This window comes from Poecilia reticulata, linkage group LG21, assembly GCF_000633615.1.
Source record: "Poecilia reticulata strain Guanapo linkage group LG21, Guppy_female_1.0+MT, whole genome shotgun sequence".
Classification (NCBI taxonomy): Eukaryota; Metazoa; Chordata; class Actinopteri; order Cyprinodontiformes; family Poeciliidae; genus Poecilia; species Poecilia reticulata.
This window is the reverse complement of record NC_024351.1, coordinates 9345922-9366967: the sequence shown is the minus strand read 5'-3', so window position 1 is coordinate 9366967 and position 21046 is coordinate 9345922. Positions and strand designations below refer to the sequence as shown.

General features: G+C 40.0%; 2 protein-coding genes across 3 annotated transcripts in view; one reads left to right on the top strand and one right to left on the bottom strand.

Moving 5' to 3' along the window:
- The first annotated feature begins 1901 nt into the window (after nt 1–1901).
- nr2e1 (nuclear receptor subfamily 2, group E, member 1) lies at nt 1902–11356 on the top strand. Of its 2 annotated transcripts, XM_008397654.2 has the most exons (10): nt 1902–2359; nt 2458–2567; nt 4871–5016; nt 5709–5796; nt 6739–6974; nt 7430–7576; nt 8724–8820; nt 8927–9076; nt 9231–9336; nt 10421–11356. In XM_008397654.2, exons 2-10 carry the CDS (start codon nt 2510–2512, stop codon nt 10581–10583), a joined length of 1191 nt encoding a protein of 396 aa, XP_008395876.1. In that variant the 5' UTR covers nt 1902–2359; nt 2458–2509; the 3' UTR covers nt 10584–11356. The 2 variants fall into 2 exon arrangements, with proteins under 2 accessions (XP_008395876.1, XP_008395875.1); XM_008397653.2 differs by having other exon boundaries at nt 1902–2567.
- A 1604-nt stretch (nt 11357–12960) lies between these two features.
- snx3 (sorting nexin 3) overlaps nt 12961–21046 on the bottom strand; it is a 13016-nt gene continuing 4930 nt past the window's right edge. Inside the window, exons 2-4 of the mRNA XM_008397659.2 lie at nt 16967–17062; nt 16097–16221; nt 12961–13776 (exon numbers count right to left, since the gene is read on the bottom strand). Of these exons, the coding sequence (XP_008395881.1) occupies nt 13671–13776; nt 16097–16221; nt 16967–17062 (327 nt within the window). The 3' untranslated portion in view covers nt 12961–13670. The remainder of the gene's footprint in view (nt 13777–16096; nt 16222–16966; nt 17063–21046) is intronic.

Genomic DNA, 21046 nt, shown 5'->3' with positions numbered 1-21046 from the left:
CATATCTGATAGCCACTCATTTAGAAATGCCTCTAAAACCTGATTATTAAAAAATAAGACACTTGTTTCATATATAATTCAATGATCAATTGAATAGATTCCTCTTATAATAAATTTGATTTATTTTCTACTTTTGTATAAAAACACATGTAATATGTGGCTTTTAAATGTCGCGTTTCAGACGCAAGGCTCTCCATGAGTCCCTTCAGGCGAATCAAAGGAATATCAGGGTGATTCCATGTCGGCCTTGTTAGGCTCCAGCACTACAGCCGTTCAGCCTGAAAGGCAGGTTGCAGGACGCAACAATGGCTAATTGCAATTAACTACGCTTCTCCGCCTCACCCCTGTCCGCTTAAATCGACACTTTGTGCGTCCATATGGCCCTTGGTGCACCGTGGGAATGGACACAATTAAAAAAACGGAATATGGATTTCCAGAGTTACCCGGCGAAAGCGCAGCAAGCTGTCAAGGTCGAGGCCCTCCGTGCAGGCCCGCGGGCTGACCCCCGAACTTTGTCCGGAAGGCCCCGGGGCGCAGGCAGGGTTTCAGGGGTCCGAACCGCGTCATGGGCGCTCTCAATGGGGGGGTTCTGAGAGCGGAGGGCTGTAACACTAATGTAAAATGTGCGCATAACTATAGGAATGTAAGTCTATCTGGAAGCACAAAAGGCGTTAAAGACTATTTATAATAGCCTACATTTAAAAAGTGATCCAAGTATTACTGCTGAAACTATAGATGTGGTCACCGCTATGCATTTTCTTTAGCCTTAAACGAGGACAAAAAGTGTCACATTGAGAGCAGAAGCTTCAATGATGTTCCGTCTTGAGAAAGTTCTGTTGCTTATATTATTCATAATAATACCAATAATTAATTACATGGGAGTATTTCTGCAAAGCATAAGAAAAGGTGGGTTTATCTTAATAACTGATTTCATATTGTTTTAAATAACCTGAATTAATAAAACAAGATTCCAACTTGACAAAACACCCCTTTCTCTTTAATTCTATTTTTAACAAGTTGACGTATGATGGGACTATATCTTTAACTGTCGGCCTTTTGAGTTTTAACTTCAGACTAAATAATTTTTAAATAAGTAAAGAAACAAAATGGTAAAAAAAAATAAAATAAATAAATAAATAAAACTCCCGCTTAAACACGTGCAACAGACTGAAAATCCTAGTAGGCAGTGAAGCTCACAATGGCTTTAAAACGAGCCATGAACGGGAGGAAAGCGGCGCGTACATGGACACCCGCCCTCTCTCTGAGGAATATCCCTCAGAGAGAGAGAAAGTGGGGAGAGGAGGTTAAAAAAAGAGGTGTGGGTGTATTTTTTATTTTTTGATTGGATCATTTATTAAGCATTAAGCAACTTGTTTGTTGTTGTTTCCGTGGCTGAGCTCTTTTCTAAACGGTTATATGCTATTATCCGTCAACGGAGGTCACGCTGCGAATCTCTGAACTTCACCAACTATAACGCACATAAAGCTGCTTATTCAGAAGCATCTCAGCATGAGTTATAGAAAGTACTCGGAAGTGAAGCCCCAAATACTGTCCCTGCACACTTGCAGATGCACTTTGACTCCTACTGCCTATTTTTACCCCAAATGAATAAAAAAAAATCATATATATATATTTCTAAAAGTGCAACTTTTGGATTAATTTAGAACTTCTACAGAAAAAATACTAACATGTCTCATAAAAGTATTTTTTTTTTAAACTTATGCGCCGCCTTTTCACCCATGGAACTTTGCATCCCTATCCTTTCCACACACTCACACACACACACACACACACACACACACACACACACACACACACACGCACACACACGCACACACACACAAACAAACACACACACAAACACCCTCACACTCCCGGTGACGTCAGGTTGGAGTTTAGTGTAGAAAGCCAAGTGGATGGAGGAAGTGGAGCTCTCCACCCTCCAGCCTCCCCCTGACACTTCTCATAAATATTACCGACGCTTATTCGAGGGGAACTCGCAGCACAAAGTCACCTCGCGTCCCGATGCGTTTAACACATTTTCACCTCTGATTTTAGCCCAAAATTTGCCTTTTTTTTTTTCTTTTTATTTCCGTTTCTCTAGCGGCTTCAGCGCCCCGTCGGATCCTCCGCAGGCGGTGGTTTCTTTCCTTCGCCCTCATCCAACTTTACGCGCCTGGTTGGTGCGCACCGACCTGCCGGAGCAGCGCTGCTGCCTGTCACCGACACCCGGTTGCGTCTCTCCTGCATGCCGGAGCTGCAGTCCGGCTGTAATGAAGGCAAAGGGTGCCGAGATAAAGCTCGGGCGCTGAGTTTTCATTTGGAGCTCTCAAACGAAGCCTGCGACTCTGACAAGTTGGTAACTGGACTTTTTATCCGCTGAAGAGCAAAACACGCCGCTTCTACTACAACTGTTTTCTTGTTGTACTCCTAAAGTAAAATTTTTTTTTTTTAAAGAAAGGGGGGAACATTTTCCTTGAGAGACTGTAGAAAGACCTGAACATTCACGATGAGCAAACCCGCCGGTTCAACAAGTGGCTGTTTGGATATTCTGAACGTCAAATCAAGTAAGTTTCTCTCATCCATTTCTCGATGTTCCTCAACTATATTCCGCCGTCTAAGCAAGGCCTTTCTCGGACTTGATTTACAAAAATAAAGTAAAATAATCAAGAAACTTTTTGCACGTACAATTTACAGCTTTTAAGCAATAATTTTGTCTTTTTCAGATAGTCATGTGTGATCTATTTTATTTAGATGTGTTGTCACACGCAAGGTGTCTTCTTGTGTTTCGTAAAGAAATAGACCAATACAGAAATAATTTAAAGAAGGATTATGCACCACACTCGATGACACTTGTTGCCTGTTTCATGTAAGTTCTTCCGACGTAAAAATTACATTAAATTAAATAAAAATAAAAATGCAACAAACTAAGGCAACTTTATTTTTGCTAAGTATTTAATTTTGATTTAAAAAATCCTCTGACTTAACTTTGCTTGAACTAATTTTTTATGTGCTCTAATTTATACATTTAAAATGTCCTAAAACGACTTTAATATTTTGCAGTTACTTAACCTTAAATATTGTGATTGTATTAGAGCGGTATATTTACGGTTCTTTGTCTCATTTTTTTGAGCTTTGGAACTTTTCTAAACATCTTTGCACAAGGCCCAAAAAAAAGTGCAAATATTAAACGTCTGATCTTTAGAAACACCAAATGAAATATATTTCCTCAACAAATTTTTACAAATTTCTGTCAAATTCACATGTAGTGGTATTTCTTTTCATTTAGTTGTTTGTAGTTTCATCACATCAAAATCTGTGATGCTAAGTTTTTGTTTCGGTGTTTCCCTTTTCCCTAAATGTTGTGATTGCATTAGAAACTTAACTTTCTGCAGCTACTCAACATGCTTTTAAATGAGTGTTTAAATGTAATTTGGAATCGCTTCCTCCTTCCTATACCAAATGTCATATTGTCCCGAAATACAGTCTCCTTTTTATTAGTCTTGATGGTGATTACGTTAATAAAATATGCCATATATTTTCAGGCAATTAATGCACACAATGGACCCGCACTGGACCCCCACGGTGGGAAACTAAACCTTTTTTCCACAACAAAAATTCGTCACCGATTCATTTAAATCGACAGTCAAATTCCGCGGTTTATTATTTGTCGTCGATTTTTAACGCTTTTTTATTATCATTTATTTTTTTGATTTAAAAAAGTCGTTTAAAAAAAAGTTGGGTTTAATGAAATTTAATTAAATCCAAACATTTAGTAGATTTTTCCTCCAATGCATGCAAAGAGAAACAATAATATTTTCATTAACATTTTTTTCCTCTTACATATTTTAAGAGCCAGTTGATAAGTAAGAACCAGATGCTAATTTGGTTCTTTTTAAAAATATATGTATTTTTAAAGATAAACCTTTTCATGTAACATTTAGAATCACATTCCTATATGCTGTAAAGTAAGTTGGTTGTGTCCCATAGACCAATATTCCCCACGGCCTTCTGATTCTGAATAAACAGCCAATTGAAGTCGTATAACTCTCCCCTGAAGTCATTGTCTTTGCTGCCGAGTAGTTATTCCCATGCTACCCTTTTTGACGGGTCACTGGTGAATCAATGAGCAGGTGGCAAAACGTCAGTGTAATTACATAGTCGGCTTTTCCCTCCAGAGCGAGAGGGGGGGGGAAAGCTCCCTCATATGCATACAAATATAGTTCTTTTTCAACAGATTTGAATACAAAATCTTCACAAAAAAAAAATCACATTTTTTTTCATCTACACTGGGCTCGATTTACATACACTTCATTTGAGTTGGTGAAACGAGTTGGTGCGCATTATTCTCGCAGTGCAGTGTCACTCCCTAATCCTGGGGCCTATAGACCTGCGGGATAAAGCAGCTGTCGAGTCCCATTATGAAGTGGAGTTGGCAGCTTGTCGAGATGCAGGCAGTCAGACGAGGTTCAATGGGGGAAAATCATTAAGTTAACACTTTCCCCTAATGTCTCCATTGTGCGCCCTCGGGCTATTGTCTTAGGGAGCTCAGATATGACGCTTCCCACCGGACTTTATTCCCGAAATATGCTCCAGTGAATTCCCATGGTCATGGTTGGGTGAAGAAAGGGCCGTGCGTCCATGTTTGCCCGAAAAATAAATCTTTCTCTCGACAATTTATCTGTTGCTCCAGAGTCATTTACAAAGTTAATGTCACCGCAGATCGTGCAAGTTTGAATCATATTACTGTATAAACTCAAAAAGCGTGGATACACCACCACGATTTGCCACCATATTCCATTCATTTACTTCGGTCTTGACTGAATCTTGATTTTGAATGCTGTCCAACTGACATTCTGGCATCTCCAAGGTCGGATTCTGGACATCCCATGCAAAGTGTGCGGCGATCGCAGCTCAGGAAAACACTACGGTGTTTACGCATGCGACGGCTGCTCGGGATTCTTCAAGAGGAGCATCCGGAGGAACCGAACCTATGTGTGCAAGTCGGGCTCACAGGTGAGGAGGGGAAGTTCTCGGAATTGTTTTAGTTGCTAATTTCAGACAGTGTGTGCTATTCAAACTATTTGAATTAGTTGATTGGATTTTTTTTTCCATGCAAGAAAGAAAAATACGGACTCGCAGCAGCGGTTGTTCATATTTTTCTATTGTAATAAGTTGTTATGCAACTTTTTCTGCAAACATGAATACTGATATACAGGAATACTGGTTCCTTTTAGAAAAAAAAAAAACGTTTTACCTTTACGCACAAAATGCGCATTTTACGCACGGAGCTTTCTGTGTCTCGCTCTTTTTTTTTTTTCTTTTTTTTTTTTTTTTTGGTCGCTGTGTTAAATCTTCCTTGATGAGCCTAATTGTGTCATGCCTGCACCATTAAGTACTGGCCTAAACACAGCGCAGCTCTAATATATCAGGTGTAATCCAATCTAATGTGATGATTCCCAGTCGAGGATTTAAGGCGGCAGAGGGCGGGATCGAGTACTTATCCATGGGATGAGGCCGCACTAGAGCCGCAGGGGAGCGGGGTCCATAACTGCAAGATAATAGCGCGATCTTTTACCTGGAGATTTGCCTCCCAGGAGGATAATAGCAGGAGGATTTCGTTTTAACCCTCTTTTTTTTTTTTTCTTGTTTTCTTCTTCCCTCCCGCGCCCCCCTCCGCCCCTCTTTTCCTTGTTGTCTCTGTGCAGGGTGGCTGTCCCGTTGACAAAACTCACAGGAACCAATGCCGAGCGTGTCGTTTGAAAAAGTGTCTGGAAGTGAACATGAATAAAGACGGTAAATGGGCTTGATTTAATTATGGCTCTGACTATAGACACGCCATGCTGTGGCGTTTGGTTCCGAGGTGGAAAAGTTTATTAAGGCTGTTAATGAAAGCTGCAAAGAAGCTGATAATTACCTGCTATTTGCTTGTTTTGAAGGGAACGTTGGTTGCAGCGTGGTGCGGCTTTCAATATAAGTTAATTGCTTGGACTTGTTTGTTGCACTGGCGCCTCCGATGGGGGGATGAAGGGAGGCTGTGCCCCTCCCTGCACATTTGTATTTGACAGTCTTGCGAATGTTCTTTTTTAATACAAGATTTTATTTATGCACTTATGTGCAGCTTTTTTTGTTTGTTTGTTTGTTTATTGTTTTTTGGGGGGTGGCGGGGGGGGGAGGGGGTGTAAATTTTAATATTTCAAATGGCATAAAATAAATAAAATCAAATTTTTAAAGTTTGGTAAATTTACTGGTGTCAAATGAGCATAAAAAATTTCAATAGTTGAATCTCTGTTAACATTTTTAGCGACCGTTTCATCTTTTCTGCTGCTTGTGTCTGAGCTGGCGTCCCGCTATATGCGCACTGCAACTGTTTGCAAATAAAACTAAACAAATTATTGCACACTTCCATGTAAATCATGGAGCTGTTTCTCCAAATCCACCAAATTCGCGTTGAAACTCTAATGATGGGCTCTGTTGGGTCATGGGCATTAACAGGAAGTGGCACCCCACATAAAATTCTGCTTAAAGCCACATGCAACCCTGGGCTATGCTCTGAGTCATAAGTGGAACTTGATTATTTGTTTTGTTTTAGTTTTTAACTTTACACCTATGTTAAAAAGAGCCACATTTTTACAGGCACTCTCAATGAATGCAGATTAGATTTCCTTAAAAGAAGGCAGTTCGCTCTTTCAGAAACCATTCCTTGAACTCCGTGTGTCCGCTGTCCCACTTTTGCAGCCGTCCAGCATGAAAGGGGGCCCCGGACGTCCACCATCCGCAAACAAGTCGCCCTTTATTTCCGGGGCCACAAAGAGGTGAACGGCTCCTCGACCCACTTCCCGGGATCTTCGCTGCCCGGGCCTCCTTTCTTCACCACGGTCACGCAGCTGGAGCCCCACAACCTGGAGATGAGCTCAGTAGCAACCACGCCAGAAAGACAGGCGATCGTGGGTTTAGCACAACCCACCCCCAAGGTACGATGTTCTGAAATGTACTCTAGAATATTGTTATTTCTTTTTTTTTAATTTTACTAAATCTTTAATGTTTCTTCATCAAAGCCACCATGCTGTGGGAAATGAGCTGACATAATATTAAGAGGTTTAAAAAGCCTAGAAAACCCCTTGAAAAGAAAACACACTCAGGTTTGATGATGCTGTTTTAGTTGCTCCAAATAAGATCTTTATTTTTTTTTTTTCCTACAGAGGTTAGAAGCTGAAATTCTTGTCCCGATTTAGCATCCTGTAAGAAGCACAAATCCGCCAATTAGATTTTTTTTTTCTTCCAGTCCAGCACAAGAAACACTTAATGATTATAAAATCACGTGCCGGAGCTTGGAATTTGATCTTTGCAGCTCGCTGTTCTCTAAACTGTGATTCACTAAGACTTTTGACACGTGTTTGCTTTTTTTTTTATGTCTCGCGTCCTGCAGTATCCCCATGAAGTCAGCGGCACCCCCATGTATTTATACGAGGTGGCCACGGAGTCCGTGTGCGAGTCCGCAGCGCGCCTCCTCTTCATGAGCATCAAGTGGGCCAAAAGCGTTCCCGCATTCTCCACCCTGCCTCTATCTGATCAGGTAAACTTTAAATTCATGACCTGCATCGAATTTTGTTTCTATTAGCCCAAAATCTTAGTAAGAACACGTGAAAAGATTAAGCATTTAACGTTTATAGGGGTTTTCATACCTACATGTACTTTGGATATTATATATCTATTTGGCACCTCATAATTTACACCTTTATAATCTATTGTTTCTTTTTCGCAATATTACCAAAACAATAAATAATGGAAGAACTAAGTTAGTAAGGCAGCAACTAAAGGCCGTAAGAATCACAGTTTGTCTTGTGAAGTTGGAGAAAGCAACCAAAGAGCAAACACTGGAACAGAGAGGAACAAACAGCACAAAGTCACATGTATATACTAGAGACAGAAGCAAAAATACTATATTATTAAACAAATCTATTATTATTATTATTATTATTATTATTATTATTATTATTATTATTATTATTATTATTATTATTATTGCTCCAAAAAAGTTAATAAACATCACATGTGAATGAAATCAAAAGTAAGGTTTTAGCATTCTTAGTAGATATCTATATGAGGCCAGTTATCGGACAAATAATATTAATAATGTACTTTAAAAAATAAAAAAAGATAAAAGATAATTGTCACCATTTCATGTGCTGTACCAGATAACGCCAAAAAAAGGATAATGTGGTCAGAATACTCAAATTGACAAAATTTCACAGTACTGTGTGTGTGTGTGTGTGTGTGTGTGTGTGTGTGTGTGTGTGTGTGTGTGTGTGTGTGTGTGTATTAAGGCTGTGTAAAAGTAGTTAATGGCTGCTGTTGAGCCCTCAGGTGTTTTATGGTGGTGAAGCTCCTGCAGTTAATCTTTTCAGTGTCTGTGGGCTGACATTATGCTCTGCCGATTCACACATCATTTGTTCTCATTTATTTATCTATTTACTTCTATTATATCACAGTTCCTCAGCTACATGATTAAGCTCAGAAAGTGTTTTGAAGCCATACTGACGTCACAAAAATGAAACTGAATGGATCAGGTGCGTTACAGAAACAGCAACAGTCAAAAGCTTTTTTTTTCCTTTTTTTTTCCTTTTTTTAGGCAAAAAAGAAAAAATAGAAGCACAATCTAATAAAAATGTCATAAATGGACAAATATTCATGCTGGCTTAAACAAACCAATCATTTCTCAGCTGATCCTGTTGGAGGACGCCTGGAGGGAGCTGTTTGTTCTGGGTATCGCTCAGTGGGCAATTCCTGTGGACTCCACGACTCTTCTTGCTGTCTCTGGTACGTAAAATCCTAAAATTCTTCTATGAGCAGACAGTGTGTGACTGCTTGGTGCTGCATTCTTTTCCCACATGGTGACACACTTTTCTCTCATTTCCATTAACAGGGATGAACACAGAAAACACAGAATCTCAGCGGATGAACAAGATCATGTCTGAGATCCAGGCACTTCAGGAGGTGGTGACCAGATTCCGACAGATGCGCCTCGACGCGACGGAGTTCGCGTGTTTAAAATGCATCGTGACGTTCAAAGCAGGTGTGTGGTTGTTAGCTTCCAAAAAAAAAAGAAAAAAAGAAACATCCTACAAGTTGCTACCTGAAACTATCAGACAAAGTCAAAGGGGATGGTTGAATCTTGAGCGACCTCAGCTTAATCCGTTCCACGAACCTAAACAGACTATGTTTTACAGTTCCTACCCAAGGCAGCACTGAATTAAGGAGTTTCCGCAATGCCAGCGCCATCGCTGCACTACAAGATGAAGCACAGCTCACACTCAACAGCTACATCCACACCAGGTATGTGAAAAAGAGACAGACATGACACTGCAAACATATTTCCTTCTGATGAATGGTGATATTTGTGGAAAATGATGTAAAGTCAAACACGTCGTTTTCAAACTGACAGGAAAAATAGACCTAAAATTTATTACTTTTAGTGTCATTCTATTTTGTCAATCCAATGCAATTATTTTAAAACAAAACTGGAAAACTGCTTAAAAAGTAATTTGTGATCATATCGATTTTTATAAACCTTAGTCTGCTCTCCGTCATTTTAGCATAGGTTGTTGAGAGCCGTTGCAGAGCGTCCAGAGAGTCAGTTGTGGCTCTGATGCCGCAGGTCGCAGACTCCTGAAACAGAAACTCAACCTCAGGTCATTTGGATGGAGAACCTGCATAAAATAAAACAAAATAAAATACAGTATCTCTTCATATTTTGATTCATTATTCTAAAACATGAATATATTTTTGGACCTCAACAATTCCCTTGAAGCTTTGGCTGTCTGTTTAGGATCGCTGTCTTGATGGGAAGTGAACTCTGACCTCAGTGTGAAGTCACTGCAGCCTCAACCTGTTTTATTTTAATGTGGATCAGTGTGTATTTAGATCTATCCAGCTTCCCTGCTTTTTTCTGAAGGACATGATTCCTCAGTATGATGCCCCCACCACCAAATTTCACAGTGTTGTTGATGTGTTCAGAATAATTTGCAGTGCTATTTTTCCCACCACGAAAGCATTTTGTATGTTGACCTAAATGGTTTAATTTGACCACAATGCCTTCGTCCACATACGCCTTTCTCCCCTTGCTATCTTGTAGAAAACTGCAGGTGGGATTTTCATAGCCAGACTGTCTGGTCACCCATTTGTAGAGTACAAGAATATTATTTCTTCTTGTTCTACTTTTCCACAAGCTATAAATACACAGAGCACCACAGGTTAGAATCTAATCCATCCAAGCCTGTCTGTCATCACTTGGATTATGCAGACTTAACTTCAACCTGATGGATCATGTGTCTTGGTCTTAACTGGTTGTTCTTTCTTAGTGTTATACTAAACAGAACATGTATAAAAGGTGGTTTTAGAACTTTTTTCCCTGTTTCAGGTACCCAACTCAGCCCTGCCGCTTCGGGAAGCTGTTGCTGCTCCTCCCGGCACTCCGCTCCATCAGCCCATCCACCATAGAGGAAGTGTTCTTCAAAAAGACCATTGGGAACGTTCCTATCACAAGGCTTCTGTCAGACATGTACAAATCAAGTGATATATGAACTATCTGACTGTCCAGAGGCGTGGAAAAGGACTAAGACATCCACCCAGATCTGGACAGAAGGTCAACTCAACGTAGGTGCAGCAGACGTGGGTTGAAGTTTTCACGGAGCACAAAGTCTTTTTAGGCCTGTAGGCTCCACACTGAAGTAAAGACTCCCAACACAGCCGGATCGCCTATTAACAGTTGCACTAGTTAAGGATTAGGCTCAGAAAATTGCAGTTTACAGTATTTAAATGTCGCCTTAAGACTCTAAAAGAGCGCCTGCCAAGTCCATTTTGAAACAGAAATGCTGTACATTACGATGTCTTTCGAGTGTCTTTGAGACCAATGAGCTTGATGACCAATTTAATCTTGTAATTGCTGTGTTCAGTCCCAGTGGAGGAAACCAAAAAGATGCCCCAACAGTGAGAGCCCCCCCCCCCCCCCCGAGTCTCTGTTCCGCAATCCAGTGCTGAAACCAAATGCACAAAAAGGGGGCAACAACGAAGAAAATAGACTTTGACGTGAAAACTGTTGCTGTAAAATTATTCGAGGAAGTCATTTCAGAGGCTGCTGTCCCATCCGTCCGTGTGTCCTGTTTTCAGACGCAGCAGCATTTCAAAAATGTCTTTAGGTTGACTTTGTGACGACAGACACTAACATTGGATAAAATAATATTCAGCACTTGGAAATGTTCTTTTGTGGCCTGTGTTCTTTTGAGTTTGCTGTAAATATCCTGAGTTATAACTATTTAGAGTTGTAACAAAGAGAATAAAAGAGGTGAAGACTGAACTCAGCTGGTTTCATACGTCAGATACCAGAAAACAGCAGCAGTTGAAGCTTTTTCATCTTGTTGCTCCTCCTACACTCGATTATTTTGACTCTTGAAATGTCCAAGATACAAAACATACAACTAACAATGCGTGACATATCCATTTAATGACATGTTGTCACAATTCAGTATCCCATTACACTGCTCGACACACCAACAGATCAATGCATTTGATCAACTTTCATGACCTGTTCTGAATATTTATGCAAAAACAATCTTCTGGAGTTAATAAGAGCAGATAAATTTGAATTGAACGCAAAATTTCTCTAATACAAGAGTAAAACAGGCCCAAATGCGTGTAGGCAGCCTCACTAATGTTTGAAAAAAAAAAATCCCTCAACAATTTGTAGGAAAACCACATGGTGTCTGGCATTATTCATTTAGTTTCCTGTCTAGAATAAGTTAAAGGTTTGGGAATGTTCCAGGAGCTTATTTTAATTTGCAATGTCCTGTTCAAAGCAAGTTTCAATGTGTGTGTCTCAGATGATTCCCCCTGCTGGAACACCCAACTGTGTCGAAGTTTTAGTCACCCGACTCAAACAGCTCAGAGGACGTTCATGAACAAGACGGAAGTTCATGTTTCGATAGAGAAACTTTGAGGCGTAGGCAAAATTTGTAGCTGCTTAAAGGGAAAGCCAAATGTTTCCTGGTGAAATGAAACAAAACCAGTGGTTGGTGAAGAAATGGTGAGGCTTTCAGGCCAAATAACACTGTGGGAACTTTCAGGCATGGCTATGGTGGAATCATGCTCTTGCTTCAATATCAGTGGTACTTGTGTATTTCACTGGGAGAAATAACGAACATAAAGAACAAATAATTCTTCAACCTTAAAACTTGTGTTTAGCAACGTGCCAAAAGTTTTTCTTTTTTAATAAAAGACCCGTAACATTAAGCTTCTGGAAAGTCTGAGATCTAAACCTTATTGATATTTTAAACACTAGGAAACAAACTCTGCTACTCAAGAGAAATATGAAGACAGAATTATTTCAGAGTCAAATCCTTTAGTTTTCCTGCAACTTGCCATAAGAGAATTACACAGAAATTATTAGAGGTGCATGTTTAGTTTTGAGCCTGTGGAAAAATAAATTGATAAGCCACAATGAATTTCTACAATATGCACATAAGTGATATTTTAGAAGTGCATGTTTAAAGTTCCTAAAAGTCTAAACCAAGTCAAAATGGTTCATAAGAATCAATGAAAGTGTACCATGATGTTCATGGTGAGGATAAGTGCTCCGTTATTGAGACTTGATTCCAGCCAAATTGGTAGAATTTATTAATTACATTATAAATATGCATCGATTTAACAGCCATTTTACCTGCACACTAAAATCATTTGACAATAAAAAGCCTTGCAACAGCAGTGCATCATTTGAGCAGACAATTCAAACACTTCACACAAAATGTACCTCACCTACTCTAATAAAAACCCTTTGAACAGCCACCACTTCTTAACAAAATTATATCAAGATTCATTTATTAAACACTAAATACAATTCGACGGTTGGTGCGACTGCATGCAAGCACGATGTGGCTCAGAGGACAAAATGCACTTTGGCCCGGAGACATTTCACCAGTTTTATTGGAAAACTTTTCAAAATAAACAAAAATGGCACAGCAGTATACAAATCTCAAAATGCATATTGCCAGTAGAAATACTGCAGTTCTCTCTCTGTGTAAACTGCATGCTAGAAAAAACATGGTGATCATCGGGTAGGTGCTGGTGGACACGATGCGCACAGACACACACATGCATCCTTTTTAAGACAACAACTAAGTGTGGCTTGAAAGTCGAGGTCCGTCGAATATGTACGAGCGTGTGTGTGTGTGTGTGTGTGTGTGTGTGTGTTTGAGTGCTGGTTATGGAGAGCAATGTGCCAGTCGTTGATGGAGGATGGCGTGGGACATTACACAAGCGTTGCATACAAAGAAGTTTCATTCAAAACTAACATATGAAGGAATATATTCAGGACAAGGCTAAATGATAAATATATAATATATTTTTGTTAGTGGCATCTTTAGACATGAAGAAAAAATATCCGTGAATCACTTTAGACCACAGCTGTGTATAGAACATTCTTGACTTCATTTGGAAGGTCAAAACAGACATTAATCAGTGATTAGCATTTAAACTTACATAGGCAAGAAATAATATCTTAGACAATGTAGGAAAGAAGAAAGTGTCGCCAAAAAGTTTATTGAGACACATTTGGAGCAGTGAAGAGAGCTTTTGGTTGTAGGGCCAAGCAGAGCCATGATTTATTTACTTTTTTCTCAGGCTTGTCTGATTTTGGATGGGGTGTAGTTCTTGTCCACAAACTCGTCCTGTAGAAACATGTGTAGGCAGCGTTCGTTCTGAGCTAGAGGGTGTCCGGCCACTCTGAAAAGAATCACACAAGAGCAAGAGAGATCGTTTTACTCCCATTGAGAGAAGGGGATAGTTGTAGGAAACTGAACTGGTCGAGAATGAAAATAATTAGGAATCATTTGAATGGCACTGATAAAAAGCTTGTTGTTTGTGCATCGTTTGCAAAACATAAATAAATAGTCAGGAAAATCTATTTAAGGGGAAATAATGAATTCGGTAGCTCAAAGCCATGTAATTCACTGGAACCCGATGCTCATGTACACTTTATGATTTATGTAGCTGATGCAGAATTTCAGCAAGAAAAAAAGAGGCATACACTGGATGATACCATTTTTTTTTTTTTTTTTTTTACAATGAACAGTATTTTACAAGCCAAACAGTTTTCTAGATACCCCTCATTAAATTGGTTAAAGTAATTTCCACTTCAACACTGGTTACAAAATAAAGGTGCATCACAAATTAGAATATCATTGAAAAGGCAAACTAAAAGTAACTAATTCCATTTTAAAAAGTAATTAAAAAGTCGAGTCAAGTGTTTATTTTCTTATTTTGATAATGGCTTATTGCAAATGTAATGCTTGTCTCAGGCTTGTCTGAGACATGTTTCAGAAAATTACATTTTCATTGTATTGCGACATCCGAAGCTTCCAACCTCAGCTAAGGAGAAAGAACTTGACTGGAAGAAATGAAATGCTTAAAATTTAACGCAACTTCTTTACCCGTTTTCACAACATTTCACTCTAGACGGAATCATGCAAGTGCCAATGTAAAGAAATGACATTTCTAAAAACAATTTTAAAAAAGGAATAATCTCCAAGATCTTCATTAAGAATTTAGTTAAGACGCAAATTTTCACCCAAATAAATTTCATTTATTTGTCTGCTCAAATTACAAACAAAACTGTTTGTTTGTATCTGAAAGCCAATCAAAAGCAGAGAATTCGAATCAAAGTCAGCAATTATTACAGCTGGTTTGCTATAAATTCTTGTTTTTAATGCCATTTCCTTTTAAAGAGCCAATCTGACATCAAGTTTTCACGAAGGCCCGTTGAGATGACGCACAGCAGCATAACGAGAATGGACCAGTGCACCTGAGACCCTTAAACATGACATTCTTTAAAATGTTAAATCACTCGGAGCAGATCAACACGATAGCATTGCACACATGGACGCATCTTAACCCCTGATGGGGAAACATTTGCAGAGAGATGAAACAGCGCAGAATGATTTTCAGGTCAAGTACCAGAGAAATGACTGGGAAGGAATAAAAAAAAAAGAAAAAAGAAAAAAAAAGAAAAAAACGATTTTGCCTGAACGGATTCTGCTTAGCGAATATGGAAACATCGGCCCAGAGGACAAGAGCCATGAGGATGTTAAACGTAAAAGCCTTTTCAAACGGGAGATTCGAGCTCTTCTCTCTTACCTGAAGTATAAATTATGTTTAACTGGCGTAATCAAAAAGTGATCGTTCTCCTCTCTCCTCCCTCTTACTTGTTCCACGGCAACAATCATCTTTAGCATTTCAAAAGAATTACTCTTCACAATGCTCTCAATCACAGACTGAACAATGTTGGCCAGTAATACGTCTGAACAATAATATGATCAACAGCAGTGCTTCATTTACAGGAAGCAAAGACGGGGGGTTGGAGGGGTATAAATCCTAATTACCGAATCATCTTCCTCTACTTTAACATATTTGTGGTTTCTAATTTTCTCAACTGTCTTTACGCGCTTAATATTCCGACAGGAAACACTGGTGCATTTGCACATGAAACAAAGATAATGGCCAAGTCTGCTATCATGGCAAATGATTACAATCACACTGTAACTTTTATTGTTCGCCGTCTGAAAACGAGGACATGCTGGATCAAAAATAAGCAGAGGTGTACACACCATCCCGGGGAACCACGCGCTGTAATTTGAGCTGCAATTAACATAAATTACACATCAACAACAAAACAAATGTGGGAAAAAAAAATAAATGATGTGGGGGTGCACGCGCAAGTCCTCTTTTGGTTTTCTTGTCCTTCGCAAGATAATTATAAGAGAATTAAGAAGGATAGCGGGAAAAAGGCCAACCTGTCTCCAAGGGTTCAGTTTGTTAACAATATGAAGAGAAGTGAAAAAGTTGCATGTAGTTATCACACAAAATGTTTCATTGTTCTGCAAAGTTCAAGTACCACTTCAGCTCAGGAAGGAGCTGCAAATAACTGCAGCTGCACAGAACAACTTGTGAAGACGAAATCATTTCAACTTCAAAGCAAGATAAAAAAAAAAAAAAAAGAGAAAAAAAAAAGGAAAGATGAAGACTTAAGAGATGCGGACAGACTTACTTGTTGAGAAATTGCTCCAGACCCTGCCTCCGCTCCTCGATGAAAGAGTCATCAAATATGCCATCGTCTCCTCTGAAAGGAAGCTGCCTGAAAAGAGCTTTTCCCGGCAGAGGTGGTACGACCACCTGAAAAAAAACAAAAAAAAAAACAGCCAGAGTTAAAACAGTTACACAGTTAAGTGCTCAAAATTAATGAGTCCAAAACAGAGTGATCTGATTCAATAACAGGAACTTTTCTGAGTCCTCAATCTAAATTCGCGGATTGCGACCGAGTCTGGTTTTATTTATTTTTTTCACACAGTCTGTAAGGCCAAATTCTGACTTTTCACTCACCGGAAAAAAAAAAAATCACATTTGTGCCACTTTCAAAGGTGAAACCAAATCTGATATGTATCCAATTTTTTTTCAAAGCGTCTGCAGTTTGAACGGTCATGCTGCATCTCATCCAACTTTTACGTCACTGACGTGAGAGGTTGAATAAGAAGCCAGATGCTTAAATTCAGATATTAACAACGGTCAAAATACACGTTCATGAAATTATGAAAGACACTTGAGTCATTGTAGCGGATCAAGTCACAATCCCATCACTGCAATATGCAACGTCAACATTCTTCTTCCACAATGCGGGTCGCTTTGAGGTGGTGGCATTTAATTAGTAAAAAAAATAAAACAAAAATCTAATTGCAGCACAAAATTGAAATTTAGCATCAAGACCTAGTGTTTGAACCTAGCCTAAAACTTTTAATATCAAACCCACTCACAAGGGTTCAAAACCTCATTTTCTTTCTTACTCTACTCCATGGTAGGTATGATCAACATTACAGTCTGTTAGCTCTACGGCCTTAATGATGAACTTGTATGGAAAGTTTACCTTGCTTTCTCTCTCCAGCTCCGCTCTGAGCCACTCAAAGTCGCTGTACCGCCTCCGCACACAGGACTCCTTTAGCTTGAAGATGGGAAGGTTGGTCTGAGGACAAACACAAGCAGAACGGTCACATTTTAAAACACTTATTCCGTTACCCTTTTCCTTAGAATAGTTCTGAATGTTAGTGGAAGGCTTCCTGATGCAGGAATACAACTTTAAAAGAGGGACGTTTTTTGCCAACTTAACCTCAAAATCAAATATGGCTACCCTAAGACTACACATGTAGAAGGCTGCAATAGTAACATTTGTTAGGATCCTCATTAAAGGAGCAGTTGATGTGTTGCTACGTTATAAAAAGTTCCTTAGTGGCTTGTTTAATTAATTGCAAAAATCAAGGTAATTTAGCGCAACTTCTTACTTTCCATTTTGCAACTGGAATATCTTTAATTTGTAATAATTCACAGACTCAATTTTTAAAATATAGAAAGGTAAATGGGATGCAGCTTAATCCATAGTTATGAACACCCAGTGACAGCAAGACACCACTTATTGATTAAACTATAATTAGCCTAAATTAATTTAGGGTAAAAGCCACTAGCAAGGTAGGCCTGGGTGGAGAACACTAGATGAGACAAAAAGACAACAAAAATGTTGGGTTGAACTTTGTGGGGGCAATGGCATGATTGGGAGAAAAATGTGGCTGAGTAAGGACAAAAAGAAGTAGGAAAAAAAGAACAAATTCAACTAAATTTAAACTGGCCTCAAGGGAACAGAAAACAAAAGTTCAACTTACATTTCCAGCAATCTTTTGCTCACCAAGGTCTTTTTTTCCACTCAGATAGCATACGGGGTTTGTGTGTGTGTGTGTGTGTGTGTGTGTGTGCGTTCATGTATGTGAATCCACACGTGTGCGCGTAATTCAAAGTTGCTGTTGACAAGCACTTGAGAGTGAATTTCGAATTAAAAGAGGGAGATGTTTCGACATTGACAGGAACAGTGAAGCAAACAGCAAATTACAGCACAATGCCAAAGCTCTTCACTAGTCCTGGAGGTACATGGCCATCCTGTGACAATGTACAAACAAGAAGGGAGTGAATGAGCATTTCATGGGCAGGCCACATTTACAGAAGGTCAGAATTCAGGGGAAAGGGGAGAATCACAAAAGCGAAGCAACTGAGCAAGTAGGTGCAGAATGAATGCAGCGCGAGAAGCAGCCTGATCGATGGGCAGGCGGCTGTGACTGTGTGCAGAAAGCGAGATGGAGAGTTAACGGCTGAACAAAAGGGAAGAGAGGGTACATGTGGTCATAAAGGAAGAGCAAGGGAGCTGGAGAGGCTGGGAGCTGCATCTGCTCAGTGCAAGACTAATTGAGGAGGAGGCAGAGCAGAAGTGGCCGTTTCGCACTCATGGTTTCTCCTTTTAGCACTTTAGCTCCTTATTTCTCTTGATCTGCAAAATAAGTCATCCTTACGTCACGTAAAACTCCTCTTGTGGAGTTTTAATAAAGAAAATTAAACCTAATTAAATGGCACATTAATGCTAAATCTTATCGAACATTTTGTGAAATTTTTATTTTTAATCTTTAATCCATCCTTGGAGTGGTAAAAAGCAGCCCCTCGTTCTATGCTTTGCTTTGCACAGTTGGTCAGGAGTGAGGACCCTCGGTTCTCATTTCCTGGAGGCAAGAACTCTGTTGAAGTTCAAATTTAGTCGCTCACATTTGGCCATGACGTACATCGTGCACCAGATTGATCCTGCGAAGATAAGTGCCGTTCATGTCGATTCAATATTTGGAAGTGTGGCCAACAAATGGCTTCATTCTCTGCCATTGCTCAACCACAGCCATTGCAGACTACAATTCTAAAGCAGCGCTGAAAATTGACATCCTCGCTCACAACTCCTCCTGTTTGCTGATTGGCCCTGATGAATTTCAACCAGAGAAAGCATGTTTAAAAAAAGTTTTAATTGGTAACAAATATTTTTTTATTTATTTCTCATTTATACCTCATTTCTGGTTGGTGTATAACAACAACAAAAAAAACCTCTATGCTTACAGTATGGTATAATGTGAAAACGTTCCATGGCTATAATCACTTTTGCAATCCACTGTATGTTCCATCAGTACCATGTCTGAGTTTCAGGACAGTTCTTATTTATTTACACACACAAAACAACTTCACTTTCAGGTAATGCTAGCCATATTTGATACTTTCTTTGGATTACTCATTAAAAAAAAATCATCAAGTTCTTGAGTTTCAACTGTAAATGACCTAGAATGGTCAGTGTCTCCAGAGGGTTTCCAAGAGTACAGTAAAGCAAAAAGGTTAAAGTGACAGTCGCATAAAGCAGACCATTTCTACATGCTGATTAAAAGCTCTGCCACTCCCACTTTCCCACAGAGTTTTTCTAAAACTCCCCACGCCTCATAAAGCCTTGCCCCTTACTTCAAGTTCTCTCCAGGTAAAGCCATCAATGAGGCCCTCACTCCTCCTCCTCCTCCTCCTTCTCAGGTCACAGGAGAAGTGGATTATCATAGCTTTATCGCCCCAGTGCTCTAGCATTAACTCTGCACTGCTCTCACCGTGGTCCGTCCCCGCTGCGTCGTGTTACTTCGCAGCGTGGAGCGCCACGAAGTTAATCCCCTCCACAACAGATCACAGTTACAGGTAATCTGCCACCGCCGTGACTCTAATCCCATCATGTGCACACAGGAAAACACTTGACCAAACACAAGCGCACACTGACATTTGTAAAGTATGCATGAGATGATGTGCATGATTTGACCAGTGGCTTTGTCGACAATGTAAATGCAAAGGTTTGCAGCCTATTTGTGAGGAAGCTGAAACCAACCCATGCCAAGACAATGGTGGCAGCTGCGAAAGTGGAAGTTACGGAAGTCACCTGGACTTTCGGTTCTCTCACCCCCTCAAACCCAGTGATTAAGAGATTGGCCTTTCGGGACAAGGGGAGGGATGAAAACGACAGAGCTGAAATCTGAGAGGTCTCACTCCGTTTTTCTCTTGCTCGCACAAAACGCTCAGAAAGAGGCGGTGCGTGAGAGTGCCGAGAGTCAAAGATCAGGTTTCCCTGGCCTCTGTTCTCTTCACGGCTGGTTAGAGGTTAGAGCGCGGCTGTCTCAACTTACTGGCCTCCGTACCGATCGGAACACGGAACCAGCCCACCGCCGTTCAGGTTTTAGCATTTCAGCGACCGTGTAGGACATCAAACTCTGCCTCTTCTAGTTGCAAGGGAAAGAGGAAAAAAAAAAAGGAAAGGAAACGACGAAAACCAGCCATTTCCAAAGAGAGAAACACGAGAGGTCATATTTAAAAGCAAAATATATAAGAGGAGTGTGTTCTAAAAAAAGAAGCAGAAAGCTAGCTGTATCTCTGTCAAAGTAGATCTCCTAGCTTCACTTTCAATTATGGGCGTACAAGGTGCAATCTGTGCTCCATAGGAAGAGCATGTGAATCATAATGTGTGGGACACAATGCCTTGGGCTCATTGAAACCGGCCTGAAAAGAGGCAGAACCCTTAAAAAACAGCACGGCGCTGAAAGAAAGGGGGAGAGTGGACAAAGATCACTCATCTCCAGAGAGAACAGTTCAAGGCCACCATGCATTAGCTTTTAGCAGGATGGATTAAGTCAAGTTTGAAAGTGCGCATCCTAAACCTCCCCCGTGCACCCCCCTCTTCACCCATCCCATAAAGTCCCCCTTTCAGAATAATGGCATTAAAAATGGCAACATAATACCATCTCATTGCATCATATTCCAAAATGGGAAAAAAAAAGGCTGTGAACAAAAGCGTTAGGGCAACGGGTCTTTTGCTCTCGTCGCTACGTGTACTCTCTCACTCGTTCCCTCGCTTGCCGGCCCCTGTGGCCTGACAGCCTACCCTCTCTCCGACTCGCCTATCTGGCAAAAAGCTGCTTTGTTGCCATAGTATCAACTCCCACTTTTGATACTGTCATTTCAAGTAGGATATGGTAGCCTTGATACAATATGTCCCCTATTTCCATTAAAATAGTTGTCGAAGAGGATGCTGTAGACTTTGGATTACACTTGACTGTGCCTGACAAGCCCC